The 20,293-nt window shown below is 52.2% G+C and overlaps 1 protein-coding gene across 17 annotated transcripts in view; it reads left to right on the forward strand.

The window, feature by feature from the left end:
• Positions 1-20,293, forward strand: part of MAPK8IP3 (mitogen-activated protein kinase 8 interacting protein 3) — a 52,171-nt gene that overhangs the window by 9,601 nt on the left and 22,277 nt on the right. For 3 of the 17 annotated variants that reach the window (XM_045189716.3, XM_045189722.3, XM_053928176.2), the window contains exons 2-5: positions 5,489-5,609; positions 7,954-8,024; positions 8,319-8,410; positions 17,106-17,250. In XM_045189716.3, coding sequence (XP_045045651.1) covers positions 5,489-5,609; positions 7,954-8,024; positions 8,319-8,410; positions 17,106-17,250 — 429 coding nt within the window. Of the gene's footprint in view, positions 1-5,488; positions 5,610-7,580; positions 7,617-7,953; positions 8,025-8,318; positions 8,411-14,427; positions 14,452-17,105; positions 17,251-18,639; positions 18,763-20,293 lie in introns of those variants that run through there. The other 14 variants (XM_053928150.2, XM_053928164.2, XM_053928158.2 and 11 more) reach the window with 13 other exon arrangements.

Consider the following 20,293-nt stretch of genomic DNA (forward strand, 5'->3'; position numbering starts at 1 on the left):
AGAGAGGGGAAAGGAGGGAGAGAAACGTCAATCAGTTGCCTCCTTCATGTCCTGAACTGGGGGCCCTGGCCCACACCCCAGGCATATGTCTCGCCAGGAATGGACCGGCGACCTTTTATTTTGTGGAATGATGCCCAACCCACTGAGTCCCAAAGAACAAGTCTTTGGCTCCTGTTGGGTTCGTTTCTGACAAGCCAGAGTTGAGTTCTTTCCTGTGTGTGACCCTGGCCTAAGGGACATAGAAGAGGGAAGAATTAAATTCAATATGGTAATTACTTTGCTATTAAATAACCTTGAGTTAGGAAAGTCGCCCATGCTCTAATGGTTCCATTCTCGGAGGGTGTTTACCGGGTAAGCGCTCGCGCTCTCTGGGAGTTGGGAATACTGGCTTCTGTTGTCACGATTTTATAGTTGACATGAAAAGTCAGTTTCTTAACTTTGCCTTTATGTATAAAAGGGGAAGAATGGACTTAGTCCCTGCAATACTGAGAAAAGCTTCCTTTGATTCCTAGATTTTGGAAGAGCCCGCACTCAGGTTATTTCAGTTTGTACCTTGAATTCACCAAAAAGCAAATTCTGAAAACCAAGGTTGAATTTAATCTTAAAGTAGCACTTTATTAGTGGGGTCGGGGAGGGAATTATACCTTAAAAACAAATCTGCAAAGGGACTCCCGTGGCATGTCGGTCTTGGAGGTAGGAATTAGGTAGCTAACATGTAGACGTTAGGGATAAGCCATGCCGGCCGGTGTGTTTTCAGTCGTGTGGTTGCTGTCCTTGCTTTTTGGGGTACTTCAAGGTTTGTCATAAAAGTCACCTTAAACATCCGTGGGTTTTCAGGTACTACATGACATTTTGAATAGACGTGGTTAGACAGATGATAATTCCAAATAAACTCAAATCCATAGTATGTGGAAGGGAGACAGAGGAAGAGAAACATCGATGTGAGAGAGAAATGTTGATGGGTTGCCTCTGGTACACACCCCCAACCGGGGCCAAACCCGCAACCCAGGCGTGTGCCCTGACTGGGAATCGAACAGACATTTTGCTTTTCAGGATGGAGCCCAACCAATTGAGCCACACGAGTCAGGGCGAGACATACTTATAATCCAGTGAGCACCACGCAGACCCCCTCAACCTGAATGCTGAGAGTTTAATTTTTGTTCTTCTCAGTTCCATTCATGTTTTCTTGTAGTCAGCTTCTACCTTTTTTTTACTTTTCTTTACTTTTCTTACAGAAGACTTCCTTAGTAGACTTTACTTAGTGTCCACCCTACACTGTCCCCCACTACTGAAAGTCTTTGATTCTTTTAAATGTAAAGTAAGTGATCTGTAAATAAAAAATATTTTTTTCTTTGAAAACATCTTTTGAATTTTCCTCACTTTAATGCAGTTTAAAAGTCCCCTACTGACACGTCTCCCCACTGCCGCAGCTCCCTCCCTTGGCTCGGAAGGGAGCTTGGATTTGCAACTTCTTTTCCTCATGTACTTATTTAACTACCAACACAAAGCTTCTGCTTTATTTCCGGCCCCATCAACGACTCTTCACTTGTCAAGATAATTTTTACTTCATCTCAAGTGTAGCCCTGAGCATGGCCTCGTAAAAAGCAAAGCGTAAGTATATGTTCAGGCTTGGCCAGGCACTGTTCCTTCACGTCAGTTCCTCCTCATAATACCTGACGAGGGCTGCATCGCATATTCTGTAACGGTTGAACGGCTAGCTTGCATTTTTGTTAACTAAAATTACCTTAATGACATTGAAATTTTTTTTTTCAAGAGGTGAAGAAAGAGGAGAATTTCTTTTAAGCTGTAGAGCACCATATATTGTTGGTAACATTTTCTTAAACTCGGAGCTCCTAAGGGTCCCTTGTCATTGGCTCTGATAAGATGCTCACCTCTGAGACTGGGAAGGCTGTCACACTGGACAGCACTGGTCCTCACCCGGCTTAGGCGCCCTTGGAACCTGGCAGGGAGGGTGAGGCTGGCCAAGGCCAGGGTCCTCTTGAGGCTGCTGGTAGTCCCTTGTGGGTTTCTTGGGGCTTTTTGTTCATGTAGGGGGTTGCTCCCCATGGGCACTCGTGTCCCTGTCAGCTGGTAGTGCCTAGAGGGTGGACAGGACATCGGTTACTAAGGTCTGAGTATTTTCTGCCCCTGGGGACCATCTCTTTGGCACCAGGATTCCATGTGGCCAGGGAACAACAGATATCCTATGTGTCAACCCCCCCAGTGGGGTCCATCTCCCTGCCGCTACTGTGTCTTTGCCTTTGGCCTTGAGGCTGTCCATGTGCACAGCTTACATAGATGTTGTCTCTCTAGGCTAATGTCTCTGTATTTCCTGATGCTGAAAGGCCTTAAAATACCATAGTCAGAGGATTTCTGCATGTGACCGGTTTGGGGCCAACTTCATCAGGAATATATAGGCATGTGGATTTTTTGGCATGACAAGACTTTTTGGCACTGTCACCTATGTTGGATTTTAATGATCACTATCTGGATAGATTTAGAAAAGTCTGTCTGGCCCTGGCTGGTGTGGCTCAGTGGATTGAGCGCCAGCCTGTGTGAACCAAAGCGTAATGGGTTCGATTCCCAGTCAGGGCACATTCCTGGGTTGTGGGCCAGGTCCCCAGTAGGGGGCGCACGAGAGGCAACCACACGTTGATGTTTCTCTCCTTCTCTTTTCTCCCTCCCTTCTCCTCCGTCTAAAAATAAAATAAGTAAAATATTTTTAAAAGTCTGTCTGACCTTAAGAAACTGGAGGTGGGTTTTCTTACATTGTCTTTAGTTTGAAAATCTTTTTAGCTGACTCCCAAATATCAAATACAGGTAATATGATGAAATATAGATTGGAAAAACTTCTAGTGAAGTGACAGCAGCACCAAAGAACCCTTTTCTTTGCATAAAACCTCCTTGAGGTAGGACAGTGATCACTTTTAAAATTTTTCCATCTCCCAGCTTCAGCTGCCCCATCACAGAGTTCTTCCCTGGCTCAGGGTGGGTTTTCACCTCATCCCACGTCTATCCTTGAGCATTTGTGATCAGAAATAGGGGCCTCTTCCCGAGGACCAGAGAACTGGTGCTTTCTGATGGGCGACATGCGTATTCAAAAAATAAATACGTGACTCAGGGTGATTCTCAGGTTAATCTAGAAGGATAAACCAGTGGGGATAACCAAGAAAAAAATGTTTAAAAGGAGACTTAAAGAGGGTGAATATGTATCAGCTGTTAAAGGATGTTGTACCAGTACAAGCCTTTGGTACTAGCTCAGAAATAGATTGAAATATATATGAGAATTTAGCATAGGATAAAGGTGGCATTTCCAAACAATGAGGAAAAGATAGCTCGTTAAATAAGTAAACAGTTCAGAGGTAAACAAACTTCTGTATATCCGCACACCAACTGCATCCTGGGGAAAGTACTTGCAGCACATGAGACCGACAAATTTGTGAATGGGTGTGGGACAAAGGTTCTTACAAATCATTAAGAAAAATATGAACATTTGGTGGGAAAGGCCCAAAGGACATATGAGCTGTTACAAAAGAAGTAATATACATCAGGCCCTGAAATAACACTCTTTTGTTCAAAGTCATATTGTTAACATATTGATCAGATGCTGTAGGAACTTAACTCTTGTTTATATCAATTAGCCTATGGTGAAGTGCCTTCGTTACATGTTATTTCACTTGAAGTCACAGAAGCTGTCAACATTATGTGAGAAATTACTATATATTACCAAAATGTTAATTTTGAAAAATGCATGAAAAAATGTTCAATATTACCAGCAATCAAGGAGCTGAATTATGCTAGGCCATTTTCCCACCTGCCAGGTTGGCAGCAGTGTCGTTACGCTATATGGAGAGGTGGCGAGAGCTCTGGGAAAGGGGACCAGCCCCCTGCGGGGCGCGGGAGTTGGGATACCCATCTGCAGAGTCAGCAGCAGTGTGCAGCCGCAGCCTCCGATGGTAGGACGTCACTGGGTAGAGATGCAAATAGTGATGATAACAATGGACGTTTTAAAGAACCATAGGCCGTCAAATGAGTAAACCGTGCTTCACGTACACAAGCAGTGGGACACACACCTATTAAAAATGGAAGTGGCAGAGTCTGTTTCTTGATGTAGAAAGGTGCTCCAGTTTAAATGAATGAATAAGTCGGACACGAAATACTGTGTGCAAAATGATCGCAGTCCGCCCTACACACTCATACACTCACACACACAGACTTGCCCAATTTTAACTGACTGTGGATGGTAGAATTATGGGTTTTAAAAAATACTCTTCTTTTTAACTTCATATTCTCATATGGTTTTTGTACAAAAGCATTTGTTGTTTATGCCATTCTTTTAATGTTTTTTAAGTAATAGGAATTACAGTTGCCCGATTTAAAAAATATCCTTACCAGTCAGTCAAGAGCACTTGTTCATTTTACATCTGTTTGTTACATCTATGGTCATTCAAAACCACTTATTTTTCCCGGCTGCGGGGCATTTTTTCACATTACTTCAATTACATGTGATGTCATTGGTACAGACTTTCTTCCTGAAGCCAAGTCTTCCCTTGCCCACCCCTCCTCTGGGATTCCCGCCCTCCCAGTCCCAGCGCAGAGCAAGTCATCCTTTGGACCGAAGCCGCCTCTGGCCCGCAGCGGTTTTTAGTACAGTGACCTTTGAATCTTGCTGTCAGAGGAAGTGTCTCCAGGGCCCAGTGTCAGGGTGCGGGGACTGGGTGCAGTTATTACGGGAAACGCAGCTGTGGCCTACCCAAGTTAATCGACCTTTCTAGATACCCCAAACCTGAAATCAGCAATGTCTCTTATTACATCTTCTGAGAAACTCTTTTTGTCTTAACCCAGCTGATACTAGTTCTTACTACAGATGAAATTTCTCAATAGTAGCCTTTTTTCCTGCTCTGTAATATTGAGGTGTTACCAGCTCCTCCTTGAGGCTGTCACGGGAGTGGTAGCTGGTGGCGTCTATGTGGCAGCCAGTGCCCATCCCCGCCCCCACCAGAGGCTGGCTTCACGAGCCGCTCTTAGTGTCAAGCTTGTTCTCCTCCCATGACTTTCCAAGAGTTGCTTTTATTTTCCAAGAGCTTTTTTCTCACTTGGTGTGAAAATTTTGCTCAGAAACTTAGCACAAGGACCAGCTACCTGATTTGTGGGGCCCAGTGCAAAAATGGAAATGCAGGGCGCCTTGTTAACAATTTACTGAGTTCCAAAATTAAACCAAGAATGGTGCGTCTAAATTCTGGGCCTTGTTGACTTCCCGGATGGCTGGGTACAAGGTTACAGAGTCAGTCACTCCTCTTGCCCCCCTGGTGTGTGTCAGGGTTTGCCTGCAGAGGGTGACAGGCAATGTGACGTGAAGGGGAGCAGGTTTTCTGGCCTGAGCCTGGTCTTTCACTTCGGTCCTTGAAGCCCATGCCCTTCTGAGAGGGGCTGCTGCCGTCTGACTATCCCATATTCGTGACGCCCGCTCTTTCCCTTCCGTGTGCAGAAATTCATTGAGTTTGAAGATGCCTTGGAACAAGAGAAGAAGGAGCTACAAATCCAGGTGGAACACTATGAGTTTCAGACCCGCCAGCTGGAACTGAAGGCCAAAAACTATGCAGATCAGAGTAAGTAGCCAGCCTGAGGGCTGAAGTTGCACCGTTGCTTGTTTCAGACCTGCGCCAGCTGGGCAGGGTGTCGGGAGCCTGTGGTGGATGAAGAGAGTGAGGGAACCCAGCGACAGCCTGATTTATTTTCACTGGGATTCCTTCACCCGTTACGCGGCTGTGCATTTCTGTAATCAGCCTCCAATTCTTTGTGGAACTAGGAAATAATTAAGGCCCCTTCGATGATGTGGCACTTTTGCACATACCGCAGTCCGACCCCAAATCACAAATCTGTGATCCTCGTGTGGTCCTTCCGGACAAAGCTCCCCGGCTGCCTACCTGCCCTGTGAGGCTCTTGTCTGCACCCCACTGAGGAAAGATTGCTGTTCTGTGACCTGCAAGTTGGGCTCGATGATGCGGCCCCCTGGAGTGACAGTTCCTAGGACCTGATTAAGGACCCTATAGGGACACCCTCCTCCTTGCAAGGAGAGGGGAAGAAAGGGGCTTTTGATTATTTTGGGGATGAGAGCTATTCTTTTCAAAAGTCTGTTGAAATTGTACTGTCAAAGGTAAAATGATCTGTGACTTCAGTTTTCTGTAGTCAGAGGTTTTGATGATGAGACCTAGTTTGCCGCTTTACCCAGTTCCCTTGGGTGGTGGGAGCTTTCATTTCCCTAAAAAATTAAGATAAAATTGGGAAGAAAAATGGTTGGATGTGTTGGGTCTATCCCTGTCCCAAACCAAGACTTAAAGGCCAGCACCCCACAGTGTGGCGGCGAGCTCTGGACAACCAGTGGGCTGTTGGCTGCGTGCATGTACAAACACGCTCGTATTTGCAAACTGGAAGCGAAGAAAAGGCCCAGCTTAGGCACGCACAGTAAACCCTTTCTGTAATCACACAGACTCCTTAATATTCGCTTTGCTTAGAATACTTTTCATAGTGAAACTTTCCCGGCTCTACTTAGAAGGAAAACATGTAAGCGCCAAATTATAGGTTGAAGTTGTTCACCTGGTCCGTGCCAGCGGTGAGAGCCAGAGGAGAGAGGAGGATGGGCAGTCTGCGCACCTGCCCCAGCAGAGAGCTCAGCAAAGGTCGTGGGGCTCTGACTCCCGCACAGATAGGCAGCCCCTCCCGAGCCCGGAGCAGAGGCTGGGGGTGGGGGCCTTCCTCTGACCCCCAGCTCTATGTGTGTCACGTGCCAGAGTCTGCAGGCACTTGAGCTCTTGCAGGGATGACCAAGCTGTTACTCTGCTTTGTGCAAATACTTGTTGCTCCTCAAAGCTTGGTCCTCTGACCAGCAGCGTCAGCATCACCTGGAGTATTAGAAATGCAGGCTCGTCGGTAGGGAATGACTGTGGCAGTGTAGCCTCCAAGGACACTGCTGGGAAAGCTGCACCAGGAACCACGGAACGGGAGGGCATAGGGACCGAGTGAGGTGTTGCATAGTGTCGTTGTTAGATCAGTTCACAGCAATAACCAGAAAGTGGGGCCGATGGAGAGGCTCACACACGGAGGACAGGGTGCGTGCTGGGAGGACTGCCACATGAGTCCTGGGCCCATGACTGTCATGTGTCCTGTCCCTGGCTCTGCATATCAGCTGTCCCCTCTTGTGGGACAAGGACAGAGTTGCTGTTTGAACAAAGGACCACAGGCGAAAGGTTTTCGAGTCCAGTAGCACGCTTGGGCTGTTGGTGGGATGTAGGGGTGTGGTCACCAGCTGTCATTATAGCTCCCCATGAGGCCTCGGAGCAGTCAGGCGGCAGAACACATGCGGGCCAGAGGGGACCATCCTGTATGTCGCAGGGGCTGCCAGTGTAGGGGCGACACAGCTGCCAGTCTGGAGGTGGTATAATCATGACTTGGTTTTTTCAGCCCTTGGCACACCCATGGAAGGGACACTGTGTGTCTGTCACGTGTCTCAGATGTGGATATGCTTTGGCTCTTTACTACCTTAGAGGTTACTCACTTATGAATTCTGCCTTTCTCCACAGCCACTTGCTCACTTCTGGTCTACACTTCACAATCCTGTGAGTTTTGCCTGCATCTCTGAAGCTGCTAGCTAACTTAAGCTTAGGTAGTAACGCTTTGTGTGTTTTCCCTGTCCTGTACCTTTTTGTAGCAGAACTGAATAGCCTCAAATGACGCAGCACACCTACAGTACACACCCCAGACCAAGTCAGAATCTGCTTTCTAGCAGCCCCAGGGCATTCTCTCCTGCCGATAACAACCTCTGAGCTTCAGGTGCTGCAGTGGTCTGCGCCAGGCTTGTCCTGGAGCCCTCCACCCTCCAGTCAGTAAGCCTGCAGCAGATGGAATTGTGAGAGTCGGGTTGTGTGGTTGACAAACAGCTGTCGTGTTTTCCAGTTTCCCGGTTGGAGGAGCGGGAATCAGAGATGAAGAAGGAGTACAATGCTTTGCACCAGCGACACACAGAGGTAGGTGCCCAGCCATGACCTCCAGCCCACACAGGCCACACGTGGAGCGAAACCACGAGAAAGCAGCCACTGGGGCGGCCACCGACCTGGGATTGCCTCCTTGGCCTTTCTATTCCTGGTGTTCTACTGCCAAGCCGGTGAGCTGTCATCCTCGCGCTGGTCAGGTTCCATTTTGCTGAGCTCTGTCATTATCTCCATCGGAGCCCAGCAAGTGGAGAACATTGCAAGTTAGAGAGGGATGCAGACAGGCCCTGGTCAGCAGCATTACTCACGCAGAGGTGTCCTTCTCCACAGATGATACAGACCTACGTGGAGCACATCGAGAGGTCCAAGATGCAGCAAGTTGGGGGAAACAGCCAGACTGAGAGCAGCCTGCCCGGGCGAAGGTAGGCAGGGCCAGAGCCTGCAGAGCCCAGTGGTGCTTTGTCGCAGGAGGCCAGAGAGCTGCATCCTCCTGACTCGGGAAGAGGGGTGTCTGGTTGGAGTGTGTGGCTTAAGCCAAGAATGTGTGCTGAGATTTTCCCAGGTGCTAGAGGAGGGGTGAGGGAACGTGGGTGGACCTCTGCTGGTCTGCATGCAGTCACGAATGCCCAGGGGTAATTGTGGACAGTTGATCCTAATACTTGCAGATTCCATGTTTGTGAATTCACCTACTCACTAAAATTTATTTGTAGTCTCAGAATCAACACTTGCGGTGCTTTTAAGTCATTTACACACACGTGCAGAGCAGTGAAAAGTTTGAGTCACCCAATATACATGATACCCACTAAGGTCAAACAAGGTACTGCTTCCTGCTTGTCCCAGCCTCGTGACGAGGTGCCCAGAGGATGGAGATGGAGGGTGGTGCAGTGTTGTGCAAGCCTCACTCAGTGGCCCTGGGACCCGAGAGCTGTACTCCTGCCGCAGGGCAATGCCGGTACCAGCAGGTTGAGAGGCCTGGCTTGTCTGAGCTCAGGGGCTCAGCGCTGGTTTATTAGAGGAGTGGGGAGAAACCTGCAGAGGCCAGGCTCCTTTTCCATCTTCTGTACCCCTGGGTCAGATAAAATCAGACCACAGTCCCCAAGGGAGCAGATTGTCAAAGATCTCCAGGGCATTGTCAGCTTCAGGGATCTGGCCCATGAGAGACCAGAGTTACTGACCTGGGCTGGGGAGGTTGGTACCAATGTTCTAATTCTCCATCAGGCGGGATGATGGACTGAGGTGGGCATCCCAGGCCCCATAGATTGCGCTCAGCCATTGGCCCATTAATAGCTGTGGCCCCTCGTTCCTGCAGGCAAAGGCTTATACCCTCTAGTCAGGTCACATGTAGGCCTTGTTGGCTACAAGGTTTTTTTGCCCTGCATCCTTATGGGGCTATATCTGTAAACAACTAGACTCAGACCCTTCCTTGTGGGCATCCTCAGTTATTCTGTGGGTCACTGTGGGCAAAGCTGTTGCATCCCCGTACTGGAGTCTTCAAATGTGAAAACAGCAATGCGTACTTTGGGACTTCCAGTCAAGATGGCGGCAGAGGCAGACATGGCTTGCCTCTTTGCACAACTGCAACAAAATTACAACTAAAATATAGAACATCCATTGCTCAGAACTGACAGAAATTGAGTTGAATGGAGGTCTGACAAGTATGGAACTGAAGAAACCACATCCATCCAGACTGGTAGGAGAGATGCAGGCGTGGAACAGGCTGGTCCCACATCCACGTGTGGTGGCTAAAAAATCAGGAGGGGTATCTTGGGAGCGAGTGGTCTCAGCCCCACACCAGGCTCCCCATCCCACGGTTCCAGTGCCAGGAAGATAAGTCCCCACAACTTCTGGCTACAAAAACCAGTGGGAATTGAGTCGGAAGAAAGTGCTGGAGCCCCAAGCAGGTCTTCTTAAAGAACCCACACGAGGACTCACCTACTCAGACTCCCTCCCTCTGGACTTCAGTGCCAGGGAGGAGGCTTGAAGGGCAACAGTGGTGTGCAGGGGGAGGCTGAAGTGTCTGGCATCAAGGTGAGCAGAGGCCCTTGTCCCTTTTCTGGGCCCTCCCCTGACAGAGTCTACAGACTGGTGCCGGATCTGAGACTCCATCGGCTAACACTGTTTGACCTGCCTTGGACATCCCCAGAGACTCTGCCCCACCCAATATATGGGCCCACCCAAGCTGCTTTTCCATATGAATGGTCTTGGCTCCTGCTTCACAACTTCCTAAATCCTCTCAAACAAGTAGCAGCTGGCCTCAGTGAGCCTCAGGCCGGGAGCTAGCAGCCTAGATTTACAGCCTGGCTTTGCCTGGAAATCTCCAAGCCCAGCACAAGTAGCAACCATCTCAGATTGCTTTCCAGCTCAGGCAGGGTGCCTTGGGCAAAACACAGGTCGGGGCTGATCCTGCCCTGCAGCACCCGGGAAACCCCAGGGCCAGCACGCACACCCAGTGGACGGCTACAGTCCCCGTCAGAGCACCACCACCCTCTTCCCACACAGCTGATCCTCCACTGAGGGCAGAGGTGGGTGGTCAGTGGTCACAGCCAGTCCTTGCAGCTGACTGGCCTGGGTAAATCCCTCCCATTGACCTGCCAACAGCAACCAAGGCTCAACTACAAGAGGAGGGTGTACTCAGCCCACGCAAAGGGCACGCCTCGAGTACCCAGCTTTGGTGATGGGAGGCTGTGTCACTGGACCCTACAGGACACCTACTACATTAGGCCACACTACCAAGAGAGGGAGTCAAAGCAGATCTACCTAATACACAGAAACACACACAGGGAGGCTGCCAATGTGAGGAGACAAAGAAACATGGCCCAAATGAAAGATCAAAACTCCAGAAAAATAACTAAACAAAACTGAGATAAGCAATGTATCAGATGCGGAGTTCCAAACACTGGTTATAAGGATGCTCAAGGAACTTAGGGGGACCTCAGCCGCATAAAAAAGATCCAGTCAGAAATGAAGGAAACACTAATTGAAATAAAGAACAATTTATAGGGAAACAACAGTAGAGTAGGTGAAGCCGAGAATCAGATCAATGATTCTGAACATAAGAAAGCAAAAAACAAGCAATCAGAACCAGAAGAAAAGAGAATCCAAAAAAACGAGGGTAGTGTAACCAGTCTGTGGGACGACTTTAAGCAATCCAACATTCGTTTCACAGGGGTGCCAGAGAAAGAGCAAGAAATTGGAAAACTATTTGAAAAAAATAATGAAAGAAAACTTCCCTAATTTGGTGAAGGAAATAGAGATGCAAGTCCAGGAAGCACAGAGAGTCCCAAATAAGATGGATGCAAAGAGGCCCACCCCAAGACACATCATAATTACAATGCCAAAGGTTAAACATAGAGAGATGGGAGGTGGGTGTGGGAGAATAGGTGAGAGGTGAGGGATTAAGAAGTACAAGTAGGTAGTTACAGAATAGCCATGGGAATGTTAAGTCCAGTATAGGAAAGGGAGTAGCCAAAGTAGCCACAGCATGACCTGTGGACATGAACAAGTGTGAGGGGATTGCCTGAGGGAATGGGGTGCTGGGTGGAGGGGAACAAAGGGGGGAAATCAGGACAACTGTAATAGCATAATCGATAACATGTAATTTAAAAAAGAAAAGAATAAGAAATATATACTGTGTGCGCAGAGGCTTAGCAGGGCCCAGGAAGGCGGGCCAACAAGGGCGGAGCGGCATCTTGCAGCTTTTCGTGGGGGGTAGGGGTACAGCTGCTGCGGGTGTTCCTACCGAAAGTGCCCCTGCCCTGCAGAAGGGACGGAAGCTGTTCCCTAGCCAGCCTCGAGGCCCAGTGAGAGCTGAGGGGTGCAGAACAAAGACTGTTAAACTACAGAACTCTGCAGGTATGACTCCTGCGTCAGGTGTATGTGAAGGTGAGGAATACAGATCTCCAAGCTACCGTTTCATGGCTCTGGACATTCTCTCCTGAATACCCTGTGAAATCCTCACTCTCGGTACTCATAAGTTGGTGAGGGAATTTCGAAAATACTGCATCGGAATGCTCTCCTGGAATCAGGGGTCCTCGTGTTGTTTAGGGGGAAGCTGGGCAGGGCAGTGTGAGCTGGGGCATCGCCGGTGAGTGCTGGGCACTGGGCCAGTTGCTGAGCTGCAGCATTCTAGAGCCCTGAGGCCGTTTCCCCACCGGCTTTCTTCAAGGCAGGAGCCCCTGGAAGGTCATGCAGTACTGGGCCGAGGGAGAGGGGTGCAGTTTTCCTGCGAGCCAAGGAGGTGTGACCTCAATTCAGGGCTTAGAGGCCGTGGGCATTCAGGGTCCTAAGTCACAGTGGTCAGCACTCTGGGCCGCAGGGTTGCTACAGAAGGAGCTGTCCTCAGAATGTCAGGATGATGTAGGCTCAGCCAAAAGCAGAGGCTGCCCATACTGCGTGGCTGGGTCCTGAGGGTCCCAGTCTTCATCAGGGGCCGAATCCGACCTCCGATTCTTCCTCTGCACGGAAGAGGCGCCGTGACTGCAGGATGGGCTGTGCTTTCTGTGGGAGTCCCCACGTGTGGCGGAGGCAGGGCCTTGTCTGGGAACCTGCCATCAGTATGCATCACGTGGCAGAGTTTGGACGAGTGCAGCTTTGGCTCCTCCGGTTTCCTTGCCTCTCAGAGCTATGCTTCAGCCCTGGTGGCAGGCAGGCCTGTGGGACGTTAGCATCTCCTTTCCCCAGAGAAGCCCCAGGCCCCACGCAGGCACTGTCTTTTTGGTCATGACTCCTGGACCTGCATGAGGTGGCTTGCAGGGTCCCCTCCGAGGCCCCTCAGCAGCTCTTGAAGACGGTTGGATTTCCTCCTCCCCAGGGAATTGGAATAGGCTGGTCATAAGAAACCTGCCAGCCTATTGCATAAGGGATGGGTCTGTGGGTCTTTTCTCTCTGTCCCAGCAAGTCCAGATCTTGCTTCCTGCCCATAGCCATTTGTAGCCTCGGGTGAGCGGGGCCTTTGGAGCCCAGAGTAGAGAGCAGTGCGTGTGGTGGGGTGGTGCGGGGCAGGGGCTTTCTCCACACCAAGCCGTGGCCCACAGGAGCTCCTTCACTTGTAAAGCAGACCCCTGGCTGTCCAGGAGCGGTTGGGGCTCTGGTCCAGATTTCTGTAAGCCTTGCCCCACAATCTGGTCCTGCCAGAAAGGGATGCCTGGGGCCCAGGTGTGTGCACTGTGTCGAGTGTTGCCATCATCTCCAGGCCCTCGGTGCTCTCTGTTAATAGACTTTCCTGATCTAGGCTTGCCACCTTGTCCAAGAGATGCCTGCTAGAGGAAGAGGTGCCTGGGGTTGCCAGCCACAGTCCTCCTGAAGGAGGTCTCCAGCTGGAGAGGAGCATACTCCTGTGGGGTAGTGGCTGGAACAGCACTCGTTAGGGAAGCAGGCACAGGAAATGGTGGGGCGCAGTGTATTTGGGGGCCCTTGCTGCCCGGCCAGGCTAGCCGGTTGGAGGCATTTATAAAGCTTCGGCGGCGGCCATGGTTGTTTGTGCCGTGGTTGCTGCAGCAGTTGTCGGGGCTCCGGCCTTCCCCGCGGCCATTCCTCCAGGGCCCAGACACTTGCCGGGAGCGAGATGTTCGGAGGGCCACCGTGTGCATCTGACTCTGCCCCTCGACCGGTTTCCAGGTGAACAGATGTGGATGGCCACCACTGCCTCACGGTTTCACAAGGAACACTCACAGACATAGAGAAAGCTCGAGCTTTCTGTCCCTGTGCTGACCACTGGCCTTGGTGGGTCTCACGGGGTCAGACATTCCTTTGTGACCGTGTTGCTACATTGGTGGGCTAAGGGCAAGGCCCTGCCTGTCATCCTGGACCACTCTGCTCTGGGGTGCAGCCTCTCCTGCCACAACTCGGGATCGTCGGGGGACACACGTGTATGTCCGCCCAGGTTCTTCCCTCAGGCTCTCTAGCTCCTTCCGTGAGGGCCCACCCTTAGTGCTGGGGAGCCTCTGGCTACCGCTGACCCAGACAGGCATTTTCCTTCACTCCTGGCTTGGTTTCTGGAATTGTGTGTCTTTAGAGTAAAAATCGCCGTGTGCTTGAAACCCTCGGTTCAGTTCACGAACATGTGTGGCTGTGCGCTCCGTCCCCGCATGCCCATGTGGACACGTGTGTTGAGCCACCTGGAGAGCCTGGAGAGCACACTTGCCCACTGCCCTGTGCTGAGCACACGTGTGGCCTGCTCACCTGCCGCACAGGCCTCGTTCGGGGCCTTTCATCCAAGCTGAGAGGGTCCCGTGTCTGTGTGTTGTGCGTCTGTCATGTGTAAATGTTCCCATGTTTCAGCGCCTGTCTCGAGTGTAGAGCGGGCGCCTGCCTGTGTCGTTGCGTACGTATTCTCTGTGAGCAGGTGTGCTTCTGGATGTGCGCTCTGATGCTGTCTTCCTGTCTTGCTCTCTGTGCTGTCACTGCCGTCCACTGGCCCTGTGTGTGTCGCTGTCCACAGTCCTCGTCAGTCGTGGAGGAAAAGGTAAAGCCTGCGCAGCGCTTGCGCCGTCCTTCGAGGTGCTTGCGGGCCTTCGGGGTTGGGAAGGCTAGGACTCTAGTGGTTCGTAAGTACAAGCACAGGAGGTTTCTGGGTCCACTGGACACATTTCCTGCAGCGTTGTTACAGACCACTGGCTCTTGACAGGGCATTTTCAGTGCCTCTTGACAGCAGCTCTTGCCACTGAGGAGGCAGCAGGCTGGCTCAAGTTCCCCAAGACAGCCCCAGAGTAGATACTGGTACAGGGACTCAGCGAATGTCCACCCGCCCACAGATGGGACTGTGCATCCAAAGCTCAGGGCTGGCACTGCCATAGTGTGTGTGTGTTGGGGGGTGAGCGGAGACCTTATGCTGTGGTGTCAGACAGCCTGGCTTAGTCACTTAGAGCCCTGGACCCAGGCCCCACAGGCAGCATGGCCTTTGCCGATAGCATGACCCCCTTGGGCTGCAGCCTCTGAAGGGGATGCGCATAGGTATCCCCTGAGGGAGCTGCAGGGATGTGATGAGAGGAACCACTGGCCAAGCTTCAGGCCCTGAAGCTCTAGGCCGCCAGTCAGCAATGCCCAGCAAGTGCTAACGGGCCCAGAGAATAGGCCCATCTGCGGTTCTGTGGGGAGCAACAAAGCGATGGTGAGACGGAATTCCTGGTGATGACTTCTGTTGGGGGATAGGGGCCTGGTTCTCTCCGGGTGTGGGGTGTGTCTGCGCACAGAGCTGTGGGAGCAGGGTACGGACAAGTGTCCCCTGTCCTTTGAGAATGCCACACTCTGCCCCTGCCATTATCCTGTCGCATCTGGTGACAGCTAGGATTGAACTTGTCTGGGAACAAGGGACCCATTGTGTGCATTTTACCCAAGGCCAGAGCCGGCCAGGAGAGCCCAGGAGAGGGGCTCCCCATTCCAGCACTGGGAGCCCCAAGGAGGAAAAGTGAGCAAAAGACAGGCTGGGAGCCCCGACGGAGCCGATGGCGGTTGCAGCCTGTCCTCACACGGCCCCTCCTCCAGGGGCCCGCTGAGCCTGTGGCAGGGGCTGCCTTCCCAGATGCCGCAGTCCTTGTGGGCTGAGTTAGGGCCCGAGTGAGCGCTGAGCCGTAGGCCACTGACGTTTTGATGAATCTTTAGGCTCGGAGCTTTCCCACTTGATGTCTTTCTTAGGATCTGAGTTTCTCCAACTTTTAATTGACACGTCTGAGAAAGCATCCTCTGTCACAGGTGATGGGGACCGTGTGAGGCACTTCCTGAGAGGCCTGGCCCTGAGCGTGCCCCTCTGTGTGGCTCCTCCAGGCATCAGGAGCCCCAGCCCTGTGGGAGCCTACTGCTCCTCTGCTTCTGTCCCTGCCACAGACTAGCTCCCGTGATGGCCCAGCCAGGCGCCCGTGGGTCCAGGGGCCCTGCGCTGCGGGAGGCAGCATCTTCCTGAATGGGACTGAGGAGCTGGCCACAGAGCGGCTAAAGCAGGACTCTATTCAGAGGGTTTGTGTTTCATCCTGTGTGGCGGCCCCAGTTAGAGAGGCCCCTTCCCAAAGCTGGACTTCCTGAGGCCGTCTGCCCGGCCACAGTCAGTTCTGGTCAGCAGGGGTTGCTCTGCTCCCCCTCTTCATCACCTGCATCACCCAGCAGCACAAGGAAGCCCATTATCTCTCTCCAGAATATTCTAGCCTCTGTACCCAGCTCCTTGGAACCCCTGCGGAGGCCCCCAGCACCCCTTCCACCTCCCTCTCTGGGGCTGAGCTCTGAGCGTGACAGGCTGAGGTGTGAGGGGCCGTAATGTTTGGCCTGAACAGCTCCCAGCAGCATGGGCCCTGGAGATGACAGTCTCTGGGGTGCGGTGTGTCTGCTCTGGGCCGGGGTGGGAGCTGGCCTGATTTGCCTTCACTGGCACTAAGGTCCACCAGTGTCTTCTCAGGGACGAGCCCAAGTCTAGGCTACCAGACAGTCCCAGGCTCCCAGACAGTCCCAGGCTCCTGGCACAGCTTTGAAAGAACCCCTCTCTGGTGTCGGTGCTGCATGACAACGGGAACAGCGCACAGGGCCAAGAAGGGGCTGTAGAGGGGGTGACCCCCAGCACAAGGGCAGGGCCCTCTCACTCCATACGCTGTTCAAACATGTTTTTCAGTGAGTTCCCATGAGAAAAACAATGAACGAGTGGGGACAGGGGCCGAGACGGGTAGAGGCAAGTAACAGAACGGAAGCAACGAGAGCTGATTTTTCTGCCTGGCTCCACATAACAGCTGCCACTCAGAGGAGCCGGTCAGGGCTGGCCCCTCGCCGGTACTGCTGCGGGGTGTCTTAGCTTACACAGCGGGTGTCTGTTTAAAAATCAGAACTAAAAATGATACGTTACAACATAGCGGACAGGGAAGTGTTACATAGGATCATAGTGAAGCAGAGACTCCCCTGAACATGCAGATCCCTCTGATTAAAGAGCGGCTGTAGACAGGAGGGGATGGAGGTTCCCGTGAACGACAGGCTTCCCAGAAGACCACGCCCTTGCAGCAGTGACCTCTCCCCTGAGCCAGGCAAGGGGCATCACGTAGAACAGTGCCGTCCGCACAGCGGGCACCTGCATGTGCAGAGCGTTCAGTCCTTTCATGGCCACCATCTGACCGTCTGCTTCCTGTCCTCTTCCTCACATTTCAGCAGGAAGGAGCGCCCCACCTCTCTGAATGTCTTCCCCCTGACCGACGGCATGGTACGTGCACAGATGGGGGGCAAGCTCGTGCCTTCGGGGGACCACTGGCACCTGAGTGACCTCGGCCAGCTGCAGTTCAGCTCCACCTACCAGGTTTTGTAGCCGTGCCGTGGAGTGAGGGTCTTCTCCCTGTCGCCCCATGTCCATTCAGGAAGCCCAGCCTTTGCACACAACCCTTTGCAGCTTTTCCTGGATTTGTGGGACCCCTCCCTAAGGTGCAGCAACAGTGGAGACACTGGACCAGCTCAGGAGGGCATGGTCTTGCACAGGCACCTATTAGTCCAGGCTAACCCCCTCTGCAGTTAGGGTGTGCCCATTTAGGACTGAGCTTAGCGACTGTCCCCCAAATAAACCCCAAAGTGCTAGCCTCGCAGCCAGACCGGGTGCTAGCCCAGAGTGTTCTGTGCTTCTGGTGTCTGAGGTTTGCACAGCAACCAGGAGAGTCAGGCCAGGAGGCAGCTTCTCTTCTCTGAGCTGTTCTCACTCGCCTGTACATGCTAATGGCTTCTGGATCTCTGAGTTTGAGAAGGTGACATCCTGGGTGTGCACCCGGAATCGGGGGCCCTGAGAAAGCCGAGGGCAAGAACTTTCCCTGGTCACTTGCAGCCAGTTTTGGTCTCTGAGCTCAGCTTGTCTGGTGGAGGCAGACTGTGGCAGGACAGGAGGCTGACCCCTTGCCAGGTAAGGATGCCACCCTCAGGGGTAGAGGAGGTGACCCTGGGACTGGTGGATTTCCTGTAGAGGCTATTGGAAGACGCCTGCAGGAGGCAAAGGGCCTTGGCATCTGGGCGGGGTTGGGCTGTGGACATGGGGCCCAGGTGTCCTGGAAATTCCCTTTCTGCTGTAGCTCCTTGCTGACTGTCCTCCGCCTCTCAGGGTCTGGCTTGCCTGCAGGAGGTAGCTGAAAGCTGAGACTCCAGTGGCTTCGGCTTTTGTTCCAGGGAGTGAGCATGTTCTGTGACATTTGACCCCGGCTCTCACCTGCCAGTTACGGGCTATCCTGCCAGTGGGTGGGGGCTGGGCAGAACGGCATGGGCCTGTGGGGTCCCAGCTATCCCCACCATTCAGGCCAGGCTTGTCCCTTTAAGCTGGCTGCTCACACTCACTCTTGAACAAAAACTGAGCCTGTAGCCGGGGCTTCCCTGGGAGCTCTGGAAGATGCCGCATGAGCCTCAAAAAGCCTTCGGGGCCCGTCTCGCTCACTCTGGCCTCCTGGACTACTGTCTCTCCTGCCTGTGTCTGAGCCAGCTTTCTCTCATGACGTCTTCTCTCTCTCACTGTGCTGTCTGATGGAGTCTTTCTCTTAATAAATTGCAGTGTTTTATGTTTTAGTTCTTAGGTGTGTTTTATTTGATTTTCTTTTTTTAAACAATTATTTAAGTTCTTTTAACTTCATGCTGTAGGTTTTAAGGTTTTTCTAATTTCTTAATTTTTTTTATTGTTTTTGTTTTGTTTTTTGTTTTTATGTACTGTATTTTCAGTGTTTTAACCAAACAGTTGTGGCTACTCTCATGGTGAGGAAAGACCGCTAAGAGTTTGGGTTCTTTGCATTTGGAGGTCACTGCTACACGTTGATGTTTAGGAGGTTGAGAGGTTTGCCTTTAGGTAAGTGGTGGCCAGGGGGCGTGTCCGTGGGTAAGTGGTGGACCATAGGGTAACGGAGAGCTAAGGGAGCTTGGGGGTGTCCTGGTTATGTCGCAGAATTTCCCACAGTGATTACCAGGGTCAAGGACACCCACGGAAAACCCACAGACACAAGTTTAAGGGTCAGAGATAGGCTGGGAAACGGGACTGATGAGGAATGGGTGTGGTTCCCTGAGAGGGGCCCCCTGCTCCTAACATCCCCTGGTCTGCCGGGAATTCCCGTGCGTACGGTCTCCTGTACCCTTGTCTCCTCAAGTGCTAGCACGGGACTAGGTGGCAGCAGAGTGCCCCTCCCACAGGATGCCCAGGGGCCTCTGATGTTCTGAGTGACAGGGCACTCGGGGAGCCATCACGGAGGCTTTCAGTGTGCGCCGGTGCTGTGGGAAGAAAGGGTTTTTCCTTCTCAGTTTGGCCCTAAGCAGTGGGACCCACACCCAAATTGAAATGCTTAGACAGGCGCTTCTAGGGAGTGAGTGACAGGCTCTCAAGCAGGGCTTCTGTCCTCTGCGCAGCGGCAGTCCAGGGCTGTGGGGTCGGCCTGTGCTCTGTGGGGTGTCGAGCGGCACCCTCGGGCCCATCCACTCCATGCCAAGGACACTTACACTCCCAGATATGACAACCACAAGTATCTCCAGACATCACAGGTGTCACCTAGGGACACGGCCTCCTGGGTGAAGAGCCCCTCCCTAGAAGAGGCTATGGAATTGTGAGATGCCTGGTAGAGAAGTCTCAGGAGCCTGTTAGAGGAAGCCAGCACTCACTCAGTCTCCCAGAGAGAGAGGCAGCGTCCTGCCCAGGGCTTGGCTGTGGCCTGCGGGTCAGGAAAAGAAGTATCAGAAGTCTCCCAACCAGTTCTGGCCCCTGATCCCCTAGAGGTCAGCCCTTCCGGTTACAGGCGAGTATGGGTTGGTCCCAGCGTTCATCCAGCTTTATGGAGAGGGCGGAACAACCCCCTCATCAGCCCCTCCCCCGTTGGAAACTTTCCCTGGAAGTGTGCCCCCTGGGGAAACTGTGTGATGTTGCACCGTAGGGTGACTGGGATGTGCATCGTGAGCCACCTCTCAGCAGCACCCCCACCTCAGGGGCTTAGCCCCTCCTGAGACCATGCCCCTTCTCAGCACCGTGAAAGAGGGGACAGGCGCCGAGGGGAACTGCTGCCCCCAGGCTGTGGAGGGGCCCAGAGGCCCCCGCTCAGGGGTGACTCGGTCACATCAATATTAGTTAGCAGAGGAGTGGAGCTATTTTTATTGCGACCGTCCAGTGGTTCCATCGGGAGAGACTGCAGGAGAAGAAGGTGTTTGTTCACGTCCCGGACTTAGTCAAGTAGCATGTGTTTTCTCCACGAAATTCTTAAGGTTCACCGTTGACTGCAGTGTTTAATAATCTGGTTTTTTTCACTCCTAGAATATTTTGAGGATGTCCCATTCTGCAGAAGTGGAATTTCAGCTTGTTTGTATTTACGTAGATACGTAGAGTAGACTTTGGTCTGGCC

Source organism: Desmodus rotundus, chromosome 1 (genome assembly GCF_022682495.2).
Source record: "Desmodus rotundus isolate HL8 chromosome 1, HLdesRot8A.1, whole genome shotgun sequence".
Lineage (NCBI taxonomy): Eukaryota > Metazoa > Chordata > Mammalia > Chiroptera > Phyllostomidae > Desmodus > Desmodus rotundus.